General features: G+C 41.5%; 1 protein-coding gene across 1 annotated transcript in view; it reads right to left on the reverse strand.

Annotated features, from left to right (window-relative positions):
- The window catches only part of SYNE1 (spectrin repeat containing nuclear envelope protein 1), a 286,452-nt gene that overhangs the window by 193,100 nt on the left and 70,926 nt on the right, over positions 1-22,426 (reverse strand). The window contains 18 exon segments of the mRNA XM_033144021.1: positions 2,216-2,376; positions 3,589-3,729; positions 5,463-5,639; positions 5,806-5,973; positions 7,575-7,739; positions 10,115-10,140; positions 10,143-10,204; positions 10,882-11,017; positions 11,020-11,101; positions 12,109-12,267; positions 13,865-13,999; positions 15,068-15,232; positions 15,555-15,713; positions 17,412-17,585; positions 18,029-18,172; positions 18,676-18,828; positions 19,638-19,802; positions 21,118-21,320. Coding sequence (XP_032999912.1) covers positions 2,216-2,376; positions 3,589-3,729; positions 5,463-5,639; positions 5,806-5,973; positions 7,575-7,739; positions 10,115-10,140; positions 10,143-10,204; positions 10,882-11,017; positions 11,020-11,101; positions 12,109-12,267; positions 13,865-13,999; positions 15,068-15,232; positions 15,555-15,713; positions 17,412-17,585; positions 18,029-18,172; positions 18,676-18,828; positions 19,638-19,802; positions 21,118-21,320 — 2,575 coding nt within the window.

Consider the following 22,426-nt stretch of genomic DNA (forward strand, 5'->3'; position numbering starts at 1 on the left):
GTGTGTGGTAGCCTAAAACCCACTCTACTAACTTTTGTTGTTGTTGTGTTGGATTTCCTTTCTGGGCAAATTTCAAACTTGCAAAACCCATCAGTTCCAAAAGAATATGACTGGCTTTCTTTACAACTGATGGTGTACATTTTCTATCTTATTCAGGAAGACAAGTCTATTGTGAGCTGAACTGAGGCAAACTGGGCACAAGAAGCAGGGCAATCTGTGAGGCTGCAAAGAATGAATGTGCATTACGAATCATATAGCTATATACATAAACCATACATTAGGGTAAGTACATATCTGAGAAAGTCAAACAGTCAGTTGAAGATGCATGCATATTTTTCAACTTAATTAATAATGATTGTCTGTACCTTGTTCATAGATCAATTACATTACATCTGTTAAAACATGCACTGAAAAACAGCATCTCACTGGAAGCAATAAAAAGGCACTAGAAGTCTTCTGAAGGAAATTTTTCTACTTGTGGGAAAGAAAGAATAAAGACCGCTAAAAAATTACGTAACTGGTGCTAGGAGAAAGAAAAGAGCAATGTGGAAAGAAAGAAGCCACTCACAACAAAACAAATAGCACATGAAATTGCATTCTCCATGATTACTTCTGGGGCAATATTGTCTTACTAAAATGCAGCTCCTCTCTAAAGGTATTGAAAATTAACCATGAAGTAGGTAAACAAATTTATATAGATTTATTCAGCAGAAAAAGGGAAGGTATAATGAGAGGCCAAATGCAAAAAAAAAAATGGCATTTATTTTGTTGCACCTACATCAATTAACACTGTTCATTCTGAAAAGTAATGTTCCAGAGAACAGAACACTGGACTTAGATGAGAAGTAATGTGGTTTAAATCTCTGTGCAGACATGGAATCAATGGTTGCCTTGAACAACTCACTAACTTTCAGCCTCAGGTTCTCACCTATGAAATGGGAATATTAGTGAACTCTCCCACAAAGGTGTTGTGAGGATGAATCAAACTTTAAAACTCTTTTGGGACTATATGATGCCATGGATGCATTAATTTGTAGAATTTTCCAAATGAACTAGGATCTCAACAGAACCGGACAGCACTTCTTGGGAGCAGCTCCTTGGGCTGCGGCACTGCAAATATATGTATCAGTCCTGAAAGGCAGCAGCAGCGATATATTTAAGTTTTTGGTTCATTTGTATGAATAAATCTTTAAAGCAATGTGTGGACATTGAAGTGAATGTGTGTATTGGCAAGTGACCACTGATATTTCCATTTTTGTAAACAACAATGTGAGTTGTAACATGGTTGCACCTTTTAAGAATGTTGATGGCTTATTCAAAAGCCCTGCTGGAATTTACAGGTGGTTTACATATTACGGCTGCAAATCATTTTAATTGTCTCGTGCAGTAGTGTAAAAGTTGCTATATGCATAACAGCCATAACATGTAAACTGGCCCTAATATTTCCAAAACTGGACCATTAGGCCAGATCCAAGTTAATGAACACGAGGCAGAAAATAGAACTTGGAGCTGAAAGTCCACTCTCCCAAATAAATGTTCCTATACTGTATAGCGAATTGTTATGTGTGTGCACAAGATTCCTGCCCCCTGACATCTCTTTGCTTTCTCCCATTTTGTAACGAAGCATCCTTTTTAGCAACAAGAAAAAGAACTGGGTTTTAATTTCAGTGAGAAAAAGGCACATTTTTATATTCTCGTGCACGCAGACTGGGAAAATATGAAGAAAATAAAAACTAGGCATACGTTTCTTATAAAGGCTTCAGGCACTTTAGGATATGGCACTATTCATTTATCCTTGCCTGAGTCAAATAATTTACTATGTGTGTTACTGAAGTGTATTATATTACTTCAGTTCTGTGCTCAATTAACTGCACTTAGTTACATTAAAACTAATTGGCTTGAACATGCATAATTGGATTTATAATTGCAGCTTAGCATGGCAGTTCTAAGGTCACTTGCATGGAATTGAGTCCCACTCAGATAAATGAGAATCTGCTTCTTAGTGCAATGCATTGAGGGACAAGTTACTATTTTCTGTATTGGTTAGTCATAGTAGTTGTTTATACTCTTTCAGTACTACATGGTAATTTCTGCTGTATGACAAACTGAGGTTTACAAAGCCAGTTGTGAATAAACACCGCATTTTGATAAGACAACAAAATGTACAGTTCTTGTGTCAGGAAGGAAATAATACTATGACTGTTTAAGAACATACTCTTCTTCAAGTGAAGCTTCCATTTTTTTAACTTGTTCCTGGACCGACTTTGCTTGCTGTTGAAGGGTTTGCTTGCTCTTCTCACCAAGCTGTATTGCAAAAGACTTCTTGACAAGAGTCTCGGCCTCCATCGCCATGGCTACTGTCTGCTTAGAAAGTGCCTGTAAAGAGGTATGGAGTTAAGAACAGAATATATTTGTGGGGAAAGCCTAGAAATACGTTGTTAGCAACTGGTCAAGCAGTGATCATTATTCATCTTGAGTGGATACCTTTTTAAAAAAAGAACTCCCAGAACACCACTTCATAAAATTACTACTACAAGTATCTTGGGTTTAGATGAGGAATACCCACAAAGAACAGATTACAAAATAGTATAGTATATAAATAGGTTTTTGAAAGGAACTACTATAATAATAATGGACTGTTATTATATATTTCCTTTATGAATCACTTCCTATGAAGTAATCCAAAATGATTTCATAATACAGGGTGGTCCAAGAATAGGTATACTTTTAAAAACAAACAAACAAACAAACATTTTTCTTTCCTGATACTGTGAATGATGAGAACTTCAGCCAAGAACAAAAGAAAATGGATTCTAAAGCAGTATACCTACATTTGAGCCACCCTGTACAATGAAACATATCAAAAGCAATGGCATATATAAAAACGGCGGAGAAAGTTCTTGGCTGATATGTAATGGGAGGCAGTTCCAAAGGGCAGGTGCTGCCACACTAAAGACTCGATTCCAACATCATCCAGAATGGATCTTCAGATAAGAGGGTATCTATAGGATGCCCTCTCCTGCAGAGCACAGTGATCAGTTGGGTATGTAAGTGATGAGGTAAGATGCTCTTTTAGGCATCCTGGTCCTAAGCTGTGTAGGGTTTTATACATCAGCACCAGAACTGGAGGTGGTAGCCTCTCTTGTTCCAATATTCTTAACTACTAAGGCCACAGTTCAGTCCCACTGCCAATGCAGCAGCCACCATGCTGAAGATTGCCAAAAGTGCACAGGGCCTGTTTTCCACTACCTAAAATCCCACCCGACTGATAGATCACTAACTTGAACTGATAATCAGGGAGAAGGGAATATAGGAATTGGCATAGTCTCCCCATTCTGTGCACCAGTGGAGAAAGAGAGGAAAACCAGGACTCTACTGAACCTATGGGAATTGTTCATAATGGATGCTGTGCCCAGGTTGACCAAAATTGTGATGTGTGTGTTTTTTTCTTGAAAAATATACTATAGCACATTTTCAAGGATGTTGCCCAAGGCAAAAACAAGGAAATAAAATAAGATATATATCCTCGGTATGATAGCAAAAGAACCAATTATGATTGTAAAATTCCAAGTACAGCAACATACATACCTTTGTCTTTTCTAGTTCTGATGACAAACTCTCTAAGCTGCTAAAGCTTAAGATGCGTTCAAGGGCAGAGCTTGCATGACTAAGGTACTTTACAACCGTTTCTTTGTCTCTTTCAAACTGTTCCCATGTGCTTACTGTGAGCTACAAGAAAGGAAAAGAAGTAAAAGAAAAAGTTTGCCTCCAATTTATTGGCAATATTGTCAAAGTTGACAATGACCTGGTTTGAAATATAAATTTTGTCTAGCTCAGATGATAATGAGCCAAGCATCATTTTCCCCGATAGGTTCTTCTCCAGTTCAGAATGCAAAACAAGTTTCTGAACATGCAAAATCAGTCTATTTTAAACGGCCCTTCAGCACTTTTTTTTTTTTGCTCATACTCCATAGACAGTAATCACAGATCAGACACAGCTATGCAAAAGCCCTGTAAGAGCTTGCTTTTAGGGCTCTAGAAAACCCTGCACCATCTAAGCCACTGGCACAAGGAAGTTCCCAAATCCCAAGCCTTGAGAACAAGGGAGCTGTGTAATCACTGAGTTTGTCTAAGCAAGAATCATGATCTGCATGAATTGATGCTTAGGCAAAATCTCTTTATACACACAATGTAAGTCACCACCCCCAACCCATGAAACTGTTAGGAGCTCGACCTTAGAAAAAGAAGAGGAGTTTGGATTTGATATCCCGCTTTATCACTACCCTAAGGAGTCTCAAAGCGGCTAACATTCTCCTTTCCCTTCCTCCCCCACAACAAACACTCTGTGAGGTGAGTGGGGCTGAGAGACTTCAAAGAAGTGTGACTAGCCCAAGGTCACCCAGCAGCTGCATGTGGAGGAGCGGAGACCCGAACCCGGTGTCGCGAGCCCTTCGCCCTGTACAGCCCACCCCCGGACGTTTTACGGTCTATGGGTGCTGCACCAACAACACACGGACCCCAGCTGCAGCCCTCCAGACTTCTAGCTGGATCCTGCTTATTTCATTCACCACAGACGAGGATATTGTGAACTAAAAAGTTGTTTATTGAGTACAAAAGCTTGTGGTTGCTGATAAATAAAAGGTTGTTCAATAAGCTTATAACAGTTGTCCTATACCGGCCTAATACCTCTAAATGTTACCGGCCTATTACCTCTAATAGTTAACTAAATATCAATAATAACACGTTTCACAATCTGTTTATCCTCTCTGCTAACTTCCACCTCAGACTCTTAAGCTCCCAGCTCTATCTCTTGACTCACACTGCTCAACTAACTCTCCCTCTTCCACCAACCAACTCCCTCCAGCTCCAACTTCAACTCTAACTAACTACCACTGCCCACTGGGAGGGGTGTTTTATACCCAGGCTAAGCCCGCCCCTGAGGGTTCTAACTGTCAGAACATTTAACCCCTACCTGGCATGAGGCTAGTTCTCCACACCCGGTTCACCAGATTACGAGTCTACCGCTCTTAACCACTACACCACACTGGCTCTCTCTTAGCACAGTTTTAACGTAAGTCCCATGGCACAGAAGAAGGTATATAGAGTATATAAAATGAATATGCTTAAGCTTCAGCTCATGCCTACAAGGAACTTTCCTGGTGCTTTGTCAGGGAAGCTCAAGGTTTGCATAACTGCCTTGCTCTGACACTTGGGAGCTTCCCTGAGCTATGCTCCGTGCCAACTGCTCACATACTGTACAGCTCCCTGGAGCTGGAATGTCTGTGTCTGCAGACAAGTGCAAGGTGGAGATGCTGGTGTTTCACAAGCAGAAAAAATAAGTTTAACAAGAAAATGTATTACATTGTTCAAACTCAAAACCAAACAACTAAACATAGAGCAATTAAATCATAAACAAGGGGACTGTTTTTGTTTCTCTGTGGAGTTACATGAATAACACTGACCTGCAATTGATTCTCACGTTTATCCATAGACTGCTGCATGTTTTCTAACATGCTCTCCAACTTCCATAGGTCTTCTTGCACACTGGGTGACAGACCACCTTCAATCTGTAGCTGCTTACCTCGGGCCATTTGCTGTTGCACATCTTGCCTCTTTTCATGGAGCCTCTTTGTCTTTTGCTGGGAGAAAACATCGGTAAGGGCTGAAGCAGATGTAGACATACTGATTCCCTCACTACAGAAATAGCCACATAGCTATGTATATACAATTGGCAGCGAAAGAGGTGACTATAAAAGTGCTTACTACCGAAACAAATGAAGGTTCACATACGGGCTATTGTCCTACCTGGTGATACTGAAGGAGTTGCTGAGCCTGTAATAAGCTTTCAACCTCTAAGATTTTATCAGCTTCTGCCTGAGCTTCTTTTGAATTTGTGATCAGTTCTTCCAGATTGACTTTCACCTCTTCTGTGTGCTGGACGCAATCACCTACAGCACTCAACATTTTCTCAATCTATTGTTAGGAGAAACATTAAAACTCTGTGAAGCAGTTCAGTGTCGAGAATCAATGCTTTCAATCAGGGGTGAGAAACCTTTGGCCCTCCAGATGTTGCTGAACTACAACTTTCACCATTACTAGCCAGTGAACATTTCTGCTGGGGCTGATGGCAGTTGTAGTTCAGCAACATCTGCAGGGCCAAAGGTTATCCACACCTGCTTTTAATGATTAAAAAAACCCCTGAATTTTGCCAACTATTAAATCTATTATTTCTAAGTTTTTACTTTTGTGACCACAGCACGCTGCAAAGTAGGTATGAGTAGATTCCATCCATTCCATTTGGTTAATGCTTTCTGAATTTGCTCTGTCTCACTTTTCCTGTTTCCAGTTCAGCTTCAGGGATTTTTAAAATGAATTGCAGAAGTGACACTATTCAATGACTTTCCCCCCCATACAAGTTACTAACCCATACTAGTACATATTTTATATACGAAGTAGCAAACCCGTTCTCCAAGTGGGATCCTTATGTAATCATAATGGTATCATTAATGCACATGAGGAAGGGATTAGCAGGCTCGGGGGACACCTCAAGTTCTGTGGAAGTATACAAAATATATTTAGGGAGAAGAAAAAATAAGTATGTGTCTGAAGCCCCCCCCCCAAAAAAAAGGCCAGTGAGGGCTAAGCCTTCTCAAGCTGCATACACAAAATACATTTAAAGCACCCATCTCAAAGAACCCTGGGAACTATAGTTTAGCCCTCACAAAGTTACAATTCCTATGATTTGGGTGTGTGTGTGCTTCAGGTGTATGATAGTTCATACGCAACCTCAGAGGCTGCATCTTGGGATCTCATGCATCAGTTCAGTCCATATGAGTAAGGGCATTCTTTCAGATAGCCGGGTCTCAAGCTGTTTTGGAATTTATAAGTCAGCCGACAAAAGCACACCCCCCCCCCAACAACAACAACAACTGACACTTGGCTCAGTATCAACTTGGCAGTCAATGCTGCTCTTTGGGCAATGATGTTAAACTAGCACTGGGAAAGGACAGACCTCTGTGGTCAAGATACCGTCAGCCAATACAACACTTGGAAACTGACCCTGTATAAAGGAGCCAAACTACTCTAACACAGTGCCCCTTACTCCCAATTCGCAGAGCTGCTCCTGTACAATACCATGTTATCAAGAGCTGCAGAGATGTCAAGCAAGATAAACAGGACCACACTCCCCAATCTCTCTCCTAATAAAGGTCACACACAAGGGCAACCAAGGCTGGTTCATTCCTGAATCCAGGGCTGAACCCACAGTGGTATGAGTTCAAATAATCCATTTCCTTCAATAGTGTCTGAAGCTGTACAGTCATCACCTTCTCCAGCACCTTTCCCCAAAAGAGTGGAATGTACAAGGAATAGTTCTCACAAGCCTACAGGAGCAGGATACACTACCACCTCTTTCAGAGCATCACCCCTTCAAGCAATGAAGTGTTCATCATACCCTAAATCCAACCAACCTCTCACCCCAGACTCACTCAAATCAATCATGATGGGCAAGGGTAGAGAGGGCATATAAGTACAATGCCCTCTCTACCCTTGATAGAGTTGATAGAGTACTCTACCTCTATCAACAAGGCTAAGAGGCTCTTAAAGTCACTTGAAAGTCTGGAAAGCTCATCCTCTTGCTTTTTGGCTTCATCCTCTGAAGAAACTTCAGACAGGGCAGCAAGCCTAGATTTCAACCAGCTGATAACTTCTCCTTGCTTGCAAGTTTCTCGTTGAATTTCCTGAAATATAATTAATACAGAAATTAGAAACACAAACAAACAGTTTAGTCAACAGTTGTGGGTTGCCCTACTACTTGATTCTGTTTACCCAGGAAGCACCAGTTCTCTTACATCCCACTGTTTATATAACCTTGTTTACATTTGCTATAAAGGTAAAGGTAAAGGACCCCTGGGCAGTTATGTCCAGTCAAAGGCAACTATGGGGTTGCGGCGCTCATCTCGCTTTCAGACTGAGGGAGCCAGCGTTTGTCCACAGACAGCTTTCTGGGTCATGTGGCCAGCATGACTAAACTACTTCTGCCGCAACGGAACACCGTGACGGAAACCAGAGTGCACGGAAATGCCATTCACCTTCCCGCCGCAGCAGTACCTATTTATCTACTTGCACTGGTGTGCTTTTGAACTGCTAGGTTCAGATTCGGGAAGAGGTAGACTCCATCATACGGGTTACATACGCTTCAGGTTACATATGCTTCAGGTTACATACTCCGCTAACCCAGAAATAACGCTTCAGGTTAAGAACTTTGCTTCAGGATAAGAATAGAAATTGTGCTCTGGCGGCACAGCAGCAGCGGGAGGTCCCATTAGCTAAAGTGGTGCTTCAGGTTAAGAACAGTTTCAGGTTAAGAATGGACCTCCGGAATGAATTAAGTACGTAACCAGAGGTACCACTGTATGCCCAACTATCACCCAGTCTCAAATCTTCCATTCTTGAGCAAGGTGATTGAGCGAGTGGTTGCTGAACAACTCCAGGCACGTTTGGAAGAAGTGAACCATTTGGATCCCTTCCAGTCAGGATTCAGGCCTCATCATGGGACTGAAACTGCCTTGGCCGCACTGGTCGATGATCTCCAGCAGGCTAGGGACAAAGGTGAGAGCTGTTTCCTAGTTCTGCTGGATCTCTCAGCGGCTTTTGACACCATTGACCATAACACCCTTCTGGACTGTCTAGAGGGGCTGGGAGCTGGGGCACTGTTATACAGTGGTTCTGCTCCTTCCTCCTGGGCTGTGTTCAGATATTGGTGGTGGGGGATGAGTGTTCAGACCCCTGGGCTCTCACTTGTGGGGTGCCTCAGGGTTCTGTCCTCTCCCCCATGCTTTTCAACATCTGCATGCAGCCACTGGGAGAGATTATCAGAGGGTTTGGGCTGGGTGTTCATCAGTATGCGGATGATACCCAGCTCTACCTCTCTTTCAAATCAGAACCAGTGAAGGTTCTGTGAGAGTGTCTGGAGGCGGTTGGAGGATAGATGGTGGCTAACAGATTGAGGTTGAATCCTGACAAGACAGAAGTACTCTTCTTGGGGGACAGGAGGCGGGCTGCTGGGAGGACTCCCTGGTTCTGAATAGGGTAACTGTGCCCCTGAATGATCAGGTGCACAGCCTGGGAGTCATTTTGGACTCACTGTTGTCCATGGAGGCACAGGTTAATTCTGTGTCCAGGGCAGCTGTTTATCAGCTCCATCTGGTACGCAGGCTGAGACGCTACCTGCCCTCAGACTGTCTCGCCCGAGTGGTGCATGCTCTGGTTATCTCTTGTTTGGATTACTGCAATGCGCTCTATGTGGGGCTGCCTTTGAAGGTGACCCAGAAACTAATCCAGAATACGGCAGCTAGACTGGTGACTGGGAGCGGCCACCAAGACCACATAACACCGGTCTTGAAAGACCTACATTGGCTCCCAGTACGTTTCTGAGCACAATTCAAATTGTTGGTGATTGTTGGGTCTCTGGACCGTAATAAAGATTTATTTATTTATTAAATTGTTGGTGCTGACCTTTAAAGCCCTAAACTGCCTCAGTCCAGTATATCTGAAGGAGCGTCTCCACACCCATCATTCTACCCAGACACTGAGGTCCAGCACCGAGGGCCTTCTGGCTGTTCCCTCAATGTGAGAAGCCAAGTTACAGGGAACCAGGCAGAAGGTCTTCTCGGTAGTGGCGCCCGCCCTGTGGAATGCCCTCCCACCAGATTTCAAAGAGAACAATAACTACCAGACTTTTAGAAGACATCTGAAGGCAGCCCTGTTTAGGGAAGCTTTTAATGTTTGATGGATTATTGTATTTTAATATTTTGTTGGAAGCCACCCAGAGTGGCTGGGGAAGCCCAGTCAGATGGGCGGAGTATAAATAATAAATTATTATTATTACTATTATCATTATTATTAGGTTGGCAGGAGCTGTGACATATCATCGGGAGCTCACCCCGTGATGGGGATTCAAACTGCCGACCTTCCGATCAGCAAGCCCAAGAGGCTCAGTGGTTTATACCACAATTCAGTGCTCTAAAATACCAAAAGCAGAAAAGAGCTTATTTGCACTTTCAGTTCTACATCTGAACTCATCTTGCTAGTATTTCAATAATTCTAAATATACCTCTATTGATGTTTTAAAGTGATTATATTAGTGCTGTCACTGGCACCATGCTTAATCTTCTTGAGCTGGGCTTCCCTTGACGAAATCCAGCTTTCCAATTTCAGAAAATCTGAAACATAACCACATAACCAACAGCCAATAAGGAAACAGCAATAGTCCATTTATATAAATCTTAAGGGAACTAAAAGAATAGAGTTTTGAACTTACTATACCTCAAAAGGCTTCTGACTGATTAGAAGGGAAACTGCCTCTGTTAAATGTTTTCAATGACTGAACATTTAAAGTTGGTGAATATACTTTGGAAACATCCTGATCCTTCTTCTCTAATGCAGAGCCTTTACTTCCCTTACGTATACTTTTATATTCTGTGTTACTGTATATATGTAAGATATGAAAAATTTCCTCTACTCTAGAGGAGTATTGTTGTATATTAGGGCATATCATCTGAGGCCCTAGGACTCTAAAAGCCCTATGCAAAAGTTCAGTTTAGGACCTCTAAGGAAGGGAGGGAGAGGGAAAGGGAGAGAAGGAAGAGGGCAGTCAAAAGAGAGAAATAGAAGGGAAGCTTATGAAGTTTTGGCTCCAGCCCTGCCTACTGTGGGCACACAGCTCCCCATATATTACTCCTACAGGAGTGAAGCCCAGAAAGAAAAAAAGGTTGCCCTCTTAATAGTTGTATATTTATTTAGGCATAACAAAACGATGAGCGAGAGTGCTTTTCTAATTATCTCCACCAAGGTTTTATTATGTCTTTACCATTGTCAGACAAATGGTAGTACCTGTCCTTGTAGTCTTTCCATTTATCTGGGTGATCCATTAGCTTCCTGTAGGTGCTGGCAACCAGGGATTTAAGTTCACTGAGGCCTTTCTGGCTACTTTGTGATGTTGTCCTAAGTGGATCAATTCAGGCAGTTTCAAGCATAATTCATTAATCAGATGCAATCTTTTCTCACATAGCTGTAAGGAGCCTTTCTCGCCAAAGAACAACTGAAGGAAGAAAAAGGAAAATGGTTTGCCAACTCCATTGATCTATTTGATGTAATATACCTTCCACTATGGGTATTTGCATGTCTATGGAAGATAAAACTGACACATGAAGTTATAAAACCTAAAGGTGAAGTCACAGTCAACCATAAATTTAAAGTCTGAGAAGTTAAGGCTGAAATCCTAAGCACACTAACTATGGAGACTACCCTGATTAAACATACTGGGAAATGCCAGGTTGCACTGTATTTCTGTGTTTTCTGCAGTATTTTGAGCCCAGTTCCATGACAAACTTACTGCTGTGATTCTGATGACTGCTTTTCACATAAATAACCTCACACATAACCTCATACCGGTAATCTGAAGATATGGTATGAGCACACGAAAGCTCATACCAAGACAAACTTAGATGGTCTCTAAGGTGCTACTGGAAAGAAATTTTTATTTGTTTTGACATAACCTATAGTTTCTCACATAGGTATTTAAAATCTTGCAGGTACATTTCAATTTTTAAAAAGATACGACAGTGCCCTTGTGAGAAGACACTAACTTCTCTCCAGCTTGTGCCACCATTGCAAGGAATCCAGCCCTCAAACTGCCACATGGTGTTGTTTTTTATACATTATTTTTTTTTCTCCTCCTGATTATTTACAATTACTATTGAGATTCTATATATCAAGTGTACTGTTTAAAGTACCTAATGGGCAGCCCACCCCCCATATGATCACTGTGACCAGGCACTAGTAATTTCAATCAATTTTTTTTTATAATCACTGAACTATACAAGTACCCTTGGATCACAATCCAAGTTGGAGAATCCTATCCATTTGACTGTGGAAGTTGAAATCCTATAGGGTTTATTTCAACACAAGCATATATTGAACAAGAATGTAAGGACCATGTCACTCATCTTCTGAAGCACATTGCGTACTTCATAATTCTCAGGGAATTGTACAAGCACATATGTGGGAATTTCTACATGTACCCATATAACTGCTTTTCAGGCTTACCTTGTGCTCTCTAATTATCTTCTCACTGCTTTCCTTGGACAGCAGCTCTTGCTGTCGAGCTAGTTCAGCATGACCATTCTTGCACTGTTGCTAGGAATTTGCTCTTTCCACTTCTATCTTCAAGCGAAGTAATGGTATGGGCCTTCTGACTGGGCCATCCTGCACTCAATAAACGGTGGGAGGGGAAGAGGAAGTTAACATGATACTCATTTCCAAAGGAATCCCTCTTTTAGCCAACTATGTTAAACAACAATTGATGACCTCCTTCTACTGGTCCCACAATAGGAAGTGTCCTCTCATATTGTATCACAGTGTGGTACGTTGGCTTGACAGCCACGGACAGAAAGTCTTTACAGAGGGTGGTGAACACAGCACACGATATCATGGCCTGTCCCCTGAGCCCGCTAGATGACATCACAAGGGATCAATGCCTTAGGAGAGCTAGAAAAAATTCTCAGGACGATTCACCACCCCGGCCAGCACCTCTTTAATCTTCTACCCTCAGGCGGAGATACAGAAGTATAATCAGTGGTACCAACAGGCTAAAAAACAGTTTCTATCTGTGGGTTGTTAGGCTGCTGAATGGAAATAATATAGTGCAACTGACCTTCGGGTTGGTGTGTTGTGCGACAAGCAACAGAGTGCATTGAGAGGAGTGTTTTTTTTGGGGGGGGAGGATGCTCAGTTATTTTCACTGTACACAGGTTGTACATTGACAATAAAGGTATTATTACTATTTGCACATAGGAAGCTGTTTTAAAATGAGTCATAGCCCCAGTCATCTAGCTCGGTATTGTCTACAAAGACTGGCAGTGGCTCTCCGGTGTGTTTTTTAAGACTGGCAACATGAAAGGATTGAAGCAGGGAACTTTGACCTGTAAGCAGAGAGGTCCTTGAATTTAGTTCTGGCCTAAGACGAAAAATAGATATGTGCATGCTAGATCACTAGAGAAGGGCCCCCCAGTATGGTTTGTGTTATTCATGCACATCCTTACATTTCAGACAACTTGGGGTAGGAGGGCAAGATTAAGTGGCAGGTGAGTGTCATCTCATCGAGCCAAGGAAGGTGGCAATTCTTTTACTTGCTGGTGGTTTTTTGAGGGGAAAGGAATGAAAAGGAAGGAAAGGAATAGGAACTAAGCTTCATTGCTATTGTGGTTAAGGGACCTAAACTGGGTGAGGGGAAGTAAGGTTATTTTAGATCTACAGAATCATCCAATGCCATTGCCAACGTGCCCACTAGAGGAAACACCGATAGCAGTAGATCTATGTCTACAGTTTTCTGTAGGTGTATCAGAGGCCCCTGGGCAGGCAGCCTTTCCCTTTCCCCAGGCAACAGCGCTCTGTTAATGCTGAGAGGCACCTGATTTGGGGGCTATTCCACTTTCCGCCTCAGGCAACAGCCTTGGGATCTGTAGCAGCAGTGGCATAAGGTGGAAAGGGAAGTTCTAATGGGTTACCATGGAGTGGGAGGGGGTTGATGAGTAGAATGAGCAAATAAAATAACCCTGCGGCATACTGCAACTCAAGTGGACCATATAAAAGAAATCATTTTTTAAAATGTAAATTCTATGAGCAACCACTTATTTTAATATTTTTTTAAAATATTGTTTGAGCTGCACAATATAAGTCAATATAAACACATGGGGGTTTCTAAATTTGCCTTTTCAAGAAAAGCTGAGAAGAAGATTGGTACAAAGAGATCACCCACGGAGACCAAGTGGAACCATGCTTACTTAAATCTGGAAATACTAACCTTCCACTGCTTATGCAACTTCCTAACAGCTTCCTGAAGAGCACGTTGTTCTTGCTCAGGAAGGATATCAGTAAGCTCATCACAAGCTTTCAGGAAAGCATTTAGCACCCTCTGGTCCAACTGACTGAAAAAATCCTGATGTTGAAAAAGAATAGTACATAGTGATAATGTTACTGCTTTGCTAGGGAAAACACATAACTGGTAACAAAATCTCAGACTAAAGAAGGAAGGTGGTATTGCTGTTGGGGCTGCTTTTATGAATGGCATCTGAGTCAATGTTGTCCAAACTTGCAGAAAAGCATGGCCAATACAAATACTTCATATCACTAGGAACTTAGGACATGTGGGACTATTTCAGTGTTGTGGTGGTAATAATGATAATGATAAAGATAAATTATTACAATGATGAAGTAGTAGCCACATCAAGAAACAAGATTCCATATCACCACTTTCCTCTAAATCTTTATTGGCAGGAAACAGAGCTAGACTTAGTACATAATTTATATTACTAAGTTCCATGTAAAATGTCCCCTTGTGCCACTCACCCCCGTCCAGCTACACAAACCCCAAACATTACTCAGAACGGGAGGCCAGTTTTTATTTCTCACATAGCTACTCATGGGAATTCTTTTTCAAGCTATGGGGGAAAGGTGTGGGTGGGCAGCTATACACAAGTACACACCAACTTTCTGTTCTGAGTAACAGATGGTACACTGTGATTTGTGCACATCCACAAAGGTGTGAGGTTATTTTCGTCCTCTCCCCACAGGCAGAAATTCGCCTGCAGCAGGAAAAGGTATTGCATCAATCATATCCTAACTTATGGGTCTGGAGCAGGTTCATTTCCAATTTCACTCAAATTTGCATTTTCAGATACAGGTGGGTAGCCGTGTTGGTCTGCCATAGTCGAAACAAAATAGGAAACAAAATAGGAAATTCTTTCCAGTAGCACCTTAGAGACCAACTGAGTTTGTTCTTGGTATGCACTTTCGTGCACACGAAAGCTCATACCAAGAACAAACTCAGTTGGTCTCTAAGGTGCTACTGGAAAGAATTTCCTATTTTGTTTCCTATTTTGTTTGCATTTTCAGAAATTACATCCTGTCACAAACAAAGATGTAACTGCTTGCTTTATTGTGATTCCTAAATATACATTGCTATCAGCTGAATAGGATCATGTCGAAAATCAGAGTTTATACTCACAGTATGTTTTCTGAGAAGTTCTTCAGGTCTGCCTTTTTCCTTTAGGCAACGATGTGCTATCTGTAGAACATTTTCTAATTCTGTTCTGGATTCCTCAAACTGCTTCATCAAACGACTGTTTGCCTCCACATTTTTCTTCCAGTCACTTGTCTTCTTGACCATATTCTTTGTAAATGAAAACAGAAAAAGATAACTATTACTCTAGAGGTGGTATACAACTAAGTTCTACTCAGAATAGACCCGCTGGGAAAAAATGAACTGAAATGAATGAAGTTATCTCCGTTAATTTAAATAGGCCTACTTTGAGTAAAACTTAGTTGGATATCACCCTAGTTTTCATGATTATGTTACTCTACTCCAAATGGAACAAAAAAATAAAGTTATCTGGGTGGCCTTTGGCTTTCTCCTCAGACATTGAGATGAAGGCTCAGCTCTTTCATGCTGGGAGTGCTGCAGAATGGACCAACCTCCTCTCACAACAAATTACCTGAAAAGCAGCTTGTATTTCTCCTACTTTCTTTTGAAGCACCGAAAGATTGAAGTGGTGTAACACCTTGCTTGAAGTCACAAACTTCACGATGGTCTGACTATTTCTCTCAATTAGTGATATGGCTTTCTTGCAATTTTCTTGATAAGCTACTAGATCCTAAAAGAAAATGAAAAATGAAAGCAAAATTAAAAAAGTGTTTTTACTGTAAGGAAAACTAAATACTCAAACTAATATATCCATGTGGTATATCCACTTTTTATACATAATAATAATAATAATGATAATGGTGAATTTATCCTTAGAATACAGAAGTTGCAGTAATATCATTTCACAAAAATTAGATGTTATTTATTATTTTGCAAATGTTTTTTAAAGGTCGTAGTCCTGTGTGAGGTTTATGTGTAGTGAAGTCCCAATGTTTTCAAATAGCTCTTGAGCATTTGCAATGAAACAGGATTGAACATGTATTGGCCTTTTAATGTAAATTTTAGTTGTTTAAATATTGTAACAGAAGATTCATTGATACTCATTAAATGCTTCAAGGTTATTTTCCTATGTAAATATGTTACTTATAGACAAACCAGTATTGTGGGCTTATTAGCATTCAGAAAGCAATTTGTGTGTCATGGAAAATTCAAAGGTAACATTAGTTATGCATGTCTCAGCAGGTGACTAAGGCTGCAGTTTTAAAAGCATCTTGTATATAAGCGAGCTCCAGTAAAATCAAGTGGGGGAGCTACCTTTGAGTGAATATTCTTTAGGATCAGGATTTAAGTTACTCATATGTATGTTCCTCAGTCTCTATTACTGCATCCTCCGGAAGATAAAGAGGAACATCAAAAAATAAAATAAAAGGCACTCAGCAAGCAGAATCCATTAATTTTAATGATTATCGTTTAAAACATGACCCAAAGTAAGGTGGTGCCTTAAGTGTTTTAGAAAGTACCATTATTGTAATTTTTTAAGCAAAGATCAGCAGCTTGGAATAAAGTGGCAGGTGGTCCTGAATTTACAAGGCCAGGAAATCCAGTTAGGGGGAAAAAAAACCCTATATGGTATAATTATGATTCCTCCGAAGTTGGATTATCTCCTGAAGCAGAGCCTGTGTTAGAGGGAACTTGCTTACCAGACAATTTTAATGTCATATTCCTTTGATTCCTTACAAAGATTTACTAAAGTATTCCTTCTGATGATAGCAGAAAAGATTCCTGGGTTCTAATAGAAGTCATATAGAAAGTGTGTGATAGCTGCATAGGTCAAAGAGCTGAATATTGCTTTAATAAGGATAGATTCACAACATCGAACGCAGTGAGGCCTTTTTTCATGTTCACTCAGAAGAATAAGATTTTTTCATTGGTACACAGGGTTGCTGCCTAAGCTGGCAAAGGTGACTTCTGCTTTCAACACTCTGCACTCAACACACTATTTATGATAACATGTAGATGCATGGCTGCTTTCCACCGCCATGTAGGTGCACATATATTTTGGAGTAGTGAGAAAAAGTCATGATATTAGTGTGATGAATGCAAAAATGAATGTCTGCTCCCCAAGGTCTCCGGTTAAGAGATCTTTCCTGGCTCTGCTATCTGAGATGCCAGGGATTATACATGCTATACCACTGAGCTAGGCCCCCTTCTTCAACCATATGTTGAAGTCAATGGAAAAACTGGGTCAGTGCCAACTATATAAGGTGAGCTTCAGTTCAATGCAATCTAAAGTGACTTTTGTGTTGTCTAGAGTGGAATATCGGGTGCATTCTTACAGAGCTGAAACTGCCTCATGGAGCAAAATCTCAATCTTTTATAGTATACTGTTCAACTGAATCTCCCCTTTGAGCATTCATGGAAGAAATACCTGATGTTGCTGTTTAAAAACATCGGCAGGCTGGACTTCGGGGTCTAGGACAGAAATAATTTCATTGACTTTCTCAAGAGATTCATAAAAATTTGTGATTTGCTTCTCCAATTCTTCCAGGTGAGGAAGCAGCTGCTGAGATTCATAGAGCACAACCGGACAGGTGCCATCTACCTGAGAAATATATATATATCTCACATTATTGTATATTGTGCATTTTTTAAGTATAAACACGTCTTTATTCCCTTACCACCAACATAAAAGGTTAAAATAGTAACAGGTTCCTATAATATTATTCACTTTATGTTGACTTTTAAAATGTAGTCATTAAATTATCATTAGAACATTTGTGTGGGTGAGATGTCATTCTATTGCCTTATGTTCCACATCAGCTTCTCTCTCCCACACATTTCTCTGTCTTACGCTTTTAGCCTCATCTTACCTGCCATCCTTCCCTGATTTCCTCTTTGATAGGGCAAGTAATACTGTAATCCTACAGGCACTCATCTGGGAGAAAGTCCCACTGAATTCTCCAAGACTTACTTCCAAGTAGGCATGCACATCAGCCCTAGCCTTATATCTAAGCCTTAGAACATCTTCAACAATTGCTTGAATACCTTGCCGAGCTGTCCTTTGATTCCTGACATAGTTGCAAGCATTTCTTTGACTTCTTCTGGTGGAAGTTCCTTGGTAACAAGTTGTGCTGTCCTTGTAACCATCTTGTACTGAGATTCCATCACAGGCACTTTCTGTTTAATATCCTGCAACAAATAGTTCAGCAGTAACTGTGTATGTAGGTATGCACTTTCTTTTTATACAGTGGCTGTCCGGCTAGTTGTAGGTGCAAGATCTACTCTGAGTAAAACTTAATACTACCTCTGGTCCACCATTATAATGACTACACTACAGCAGCTTTTCCTGGTTCTCATGTAAGCAAGGGAGAAATACAATGAAAGGTGTAATATTTGCAAGGAAATAAAGTACCGGTACCTGAAAACCAGAACATGCCCTAGCTAAATAAGGCTCTGCCCTAGAGGTTGCCCTCTCCCATAACCCTGGGGAATGCCCCTGTACAACAGGCAGGACAGGACAGAACACAAGGAAATAATAGTTGGGTAAATTAACCCAGTCCCCCAACACTCTGGACCAGTGGGGGAGTGGTGCTGGGAGCTGAAGGGGAAGCAAAACGTCGCCTTGCTCTCTCCATTGGACTCAACCCTGAATGTTTAAAGAATGTTCTCTGCTGGAAGAAAAAGAAACTCACCTCTATTTCTTGAACAAACATTTCATATTTAGAAAAGGACACTTCTAATGGAGCACGGAATTTCCTCTTTGCTTGATCAGTGAAAGCAGACAAGGCAGCTACACCATCCAAATATTCTTTTCTCATTCTGTCTAATTCATCAGCCCGAGCGTACTAAGAAACCAGATCAAACAGAGGGTCAATAGGGCACTGACTGGTTCAGGAGCAAATGCTTGCATTTCATTCAGTATTATTTTTAGAACTCCATGAAGTGATATTTTTGCATTGAAAATAGTATTAAGTAACATGCACATCTTTACAGTGGCGTAGGAAGGGGTGTGTGGTGGCTGTGGACCACCCCGTGTGTCATCACTGAGGGGGTGTTCAGTCAACAAATGCAATGAAATGCGGCTGAACTCAACGCTGTGTGGTGGAGAGCATATGGATAAGGAGTCAGCATGGTATGTTCTGCATCTAAGGTCAGAGGAAGTATGCCAGAATTGCACTGGCGGTGCCACGGGGCTTTCCCCCCTCCCTCTCTGTCGGTGGAGGAGCCTGTGCCCGTGCTGCTGCCCCCTGAACTCACTCAGGCTCAGGCATCGCCCTTAAAGGCAGAGGCAGGCAAGAGAGGAAAGCAAGCCATCCCACCAGCGCTTGGGAGCTGTGCGGAGCCGCTTCTCTCTTTGCTGCCACACACTCTGTATCTTTTAAGTACCTACACTTGGGTATTCATGGGTTTCTTTTCCTGAGTAATGGGCTGTGTTTTTGAAGTTGCGAACAAATTAACATGGCGACCCTTTCCTCCTTCTCTCTCTCTCTCTCTCTCTCTCTCTCTGTGTGTGGCCCCCCCATTTAACTGTTTCCTGCCTCACTTTAAATCCTTTCTCATGTGGAAAGACACCTTTGGGAAGTGATTTCGCCCTTTTGGCTCCTTTTTGTGTCAATGGGTAACAACTATGGGGGGAAAAGCACCAAGGACATACTTGTTTGACTTGCATAAATAACTCTCTCCATCGTCCATTCAGCAGCAGCAGCTGTTGTTTTAAATCTCTGGAAATGGTCTCATCACACGTTTCGATCAGAAAATTGCCAGCATCATTCATAGCAGTGTGCTGCTGAATCCACTGTGGTAAATGCCGGAAGAAATCCTAAGAAGAACACAACTAGCAATAAATTCTGAAAATGTAAACATAAAAACCTCACACCACTTATTAAAGCATCATTTGGTTTCCTCATTACTTCCCTTTACAACTAGTCAGGCAATGTCTGTTTTCTGTATGTTGTAAAAAACAAAAAACTTTGTTATGGGGCAGGGAGTCATCATTAAGACTACCCAAGGACTTCCGGCGGCTGGCGCCATTATGGATGGTCGTGGGTTGCTTCGGCTGCGAAGCACCCAGTTCATTCCGGGGGTTAGGAGCCCTGCAGCCGCATAGCGGGGCTTCGGTTGGGGCACGGGAAGAGCGTCCCGTGCCCTGGGCTCCCCGGCTGTGCCCGTTATTTACAGTTCAAGCTTCAACAAATAGACTTGCCTTGATAAGAATAGATAAATAGATAACAATCTTCCAAACTTTGAAGCTACAAAGGTGAACAAGTGCAGCTGTGAGGCAATCCCAACCTCTTCAACTTCATAGTGGGGGAAAAGGCTGAGAACTCTTTGGCAGCTGTGTGGCCAAAGCACTCAAAGAACATTGGAGACTGTGTAGGACTAAACTGGCAAAAAAGCCACCAAAATATTTACAGGCCCTGCTTTCTAGAGGGAAGCATGGGGTCACCTATGCAGAATCTGTACATAATCAGAGTTTCCATGTGTATAAGGAGATCCTGGACCAGGCTGATCTATGAAGACACTGTGCATGATAGCCTTCAGCAAACTATGATAATAAATTATTTCTACTACCTATTTCTTTCCGTATTCTGAGAATTGGCTTCTTTCAAAGCTAATCCTCTGATCACTCTTGTTGGAGGACCTGAGCATATAGTGGCTTCACTACTGCTGGTGCTACATCTGGGTGTATGTGTCTCCTCTTTCCATCTCCTCTCTCTGGGAGACAATGCCAGACCTGTCTCTACCTCTGAATCCTCCTGCCCTGCAGGGGTGCCAACTTGAATGAAATTTTGCGGGGAGTGGCAGGTAAGCAATTACATGAGATGGCACATTTGAATGGCAATACTCATCAACTTTGGGGAGCACTGGCCCCCTCAAATATTTTATTGGGGCGCCTGAAGGGACCGTGGCCCCTAGGAGTTGTCTCCTATGCTGCCCTATAACATCTAGCTTGCCCCCTTTCCAATCGTTGACCGAATCTATTGTAGCTAATTATTTGTTTTGTTAGCAAATGCATGCTGATCCACATATGTCCAGCGCTGCTGTGCTTAACGTTCTTTGGATCAGGGTCCCTGTTAAACAATGGCAAATAGCACACACAGCCACAACAGCATTAATCAAAGAATGTTCCTTACCTTTTTGGCATGTTCAGAGTGATTCAGCATTTTTTCGGCATCTTCTAGCCAGGCTTGCAGACTGGCCACTGTGCTGCTATATCGGTCCCAGTTAGCAATGACTTCTTCTAACATGCTTCTCACACTTCTCACCTCTACTGACAAGTGCCTCCACTGTGTTGTTGTCTCATTCATGAATCTCATAACACTCTCTATCTCTTCAGCTGAAATACAGTACTGGACTTTAACATAAATCTTGACCCAACTGAAATGAGTATTCCCAGAGCTGCAACTTTTAATCCATTAATTGGTTAGATTAACCAATTCTAAAACTTTTGATTGGCCCCAAACTGTGCCCTGGTTAAATAGGCAGTAGCGTTCTGTTTTTGTTTTCAATATTTAACCTGGTACGCATGAAAATAGCATATGGTGAGCAGCATCTTTAAAGAACTAACCCTCCTTCTCCCTAATGCAGGGGGGAAGAGAATGTTGCTTCAAATATTATGTCTGCTACAACCAGTGCTTTTTTTCTAGAAAAAGAGGGGCCGGAACTCACCATGGACGCCTCCCTTGTTCTCTTATAATGGCAATGGAGCCCCACCTGAGAGGTGTCAGAACTGAGTTCCAGTGAGTTCCAGCTGGAAAAAACCCTGGCTGCAACACACATGCACTCACAATGTCAATACAGAGTGTGCTTTTTCACTTGAGAGTTATTGCCTTAGGTCATAGGTAAATTTAATTAATTTCGCCACCCCAATGGCTTAAAAATATGAGCTGGCATGGTTAATTCACCTACCCCCATGATGCTAAAGGGAGGGATTTTTTTTTTTAAATGGAAAATGGCAGGGAGGAGGAGGAGGCAGGGGAGAATAATCCACCCCTCCACCCTTCTCCATAGGGAATTCTCTTTTTTGCATATAAAGAACATTCCCTAGTGTTCGGTAATTGCTACAATAACTATACAAGGTCAGTAGTATTATTACCCCCAGCCTTACTGCAGGTGAGGGACTGCAGTATATTAATCTTATTTATCCTAAAGCCTAGTTCTTATACCACAGGAAATACATGACCAAGAAAAAGGAAACAGTATTTGCTATATCAATGCAACCTTAAGGCTAAGAATTCAAGCACTTTGTACAAACAATAAAATATGTAAGGAATATCACAGTGTATTTGTTCATTTCTTATACAATGCTGGCCTATGGATTCACAGAAATCTGTTTATCAAACAAGGAAGCAGAAAGCCACATCAATTTCTCTGTACTAAGGGTAGAACATGTGGATGATACAGGTGCCTGAAATCAACAATGATACACCCATTAAATTACTA

This window comes from Lacerta agilis, chromosome 3 (genome assembly GCF_009819535.1).
Source record: "Lacerta agilis isolate rLacAgi1 chromosome 3, rLacAgi1.pri, whole genome shotgun sequence".
NCBI lineage: Eukaryota > Metazoa > Chordata > Lepidosauria > Squamata > Lacertidae > Lacerta > Lacerta agilis.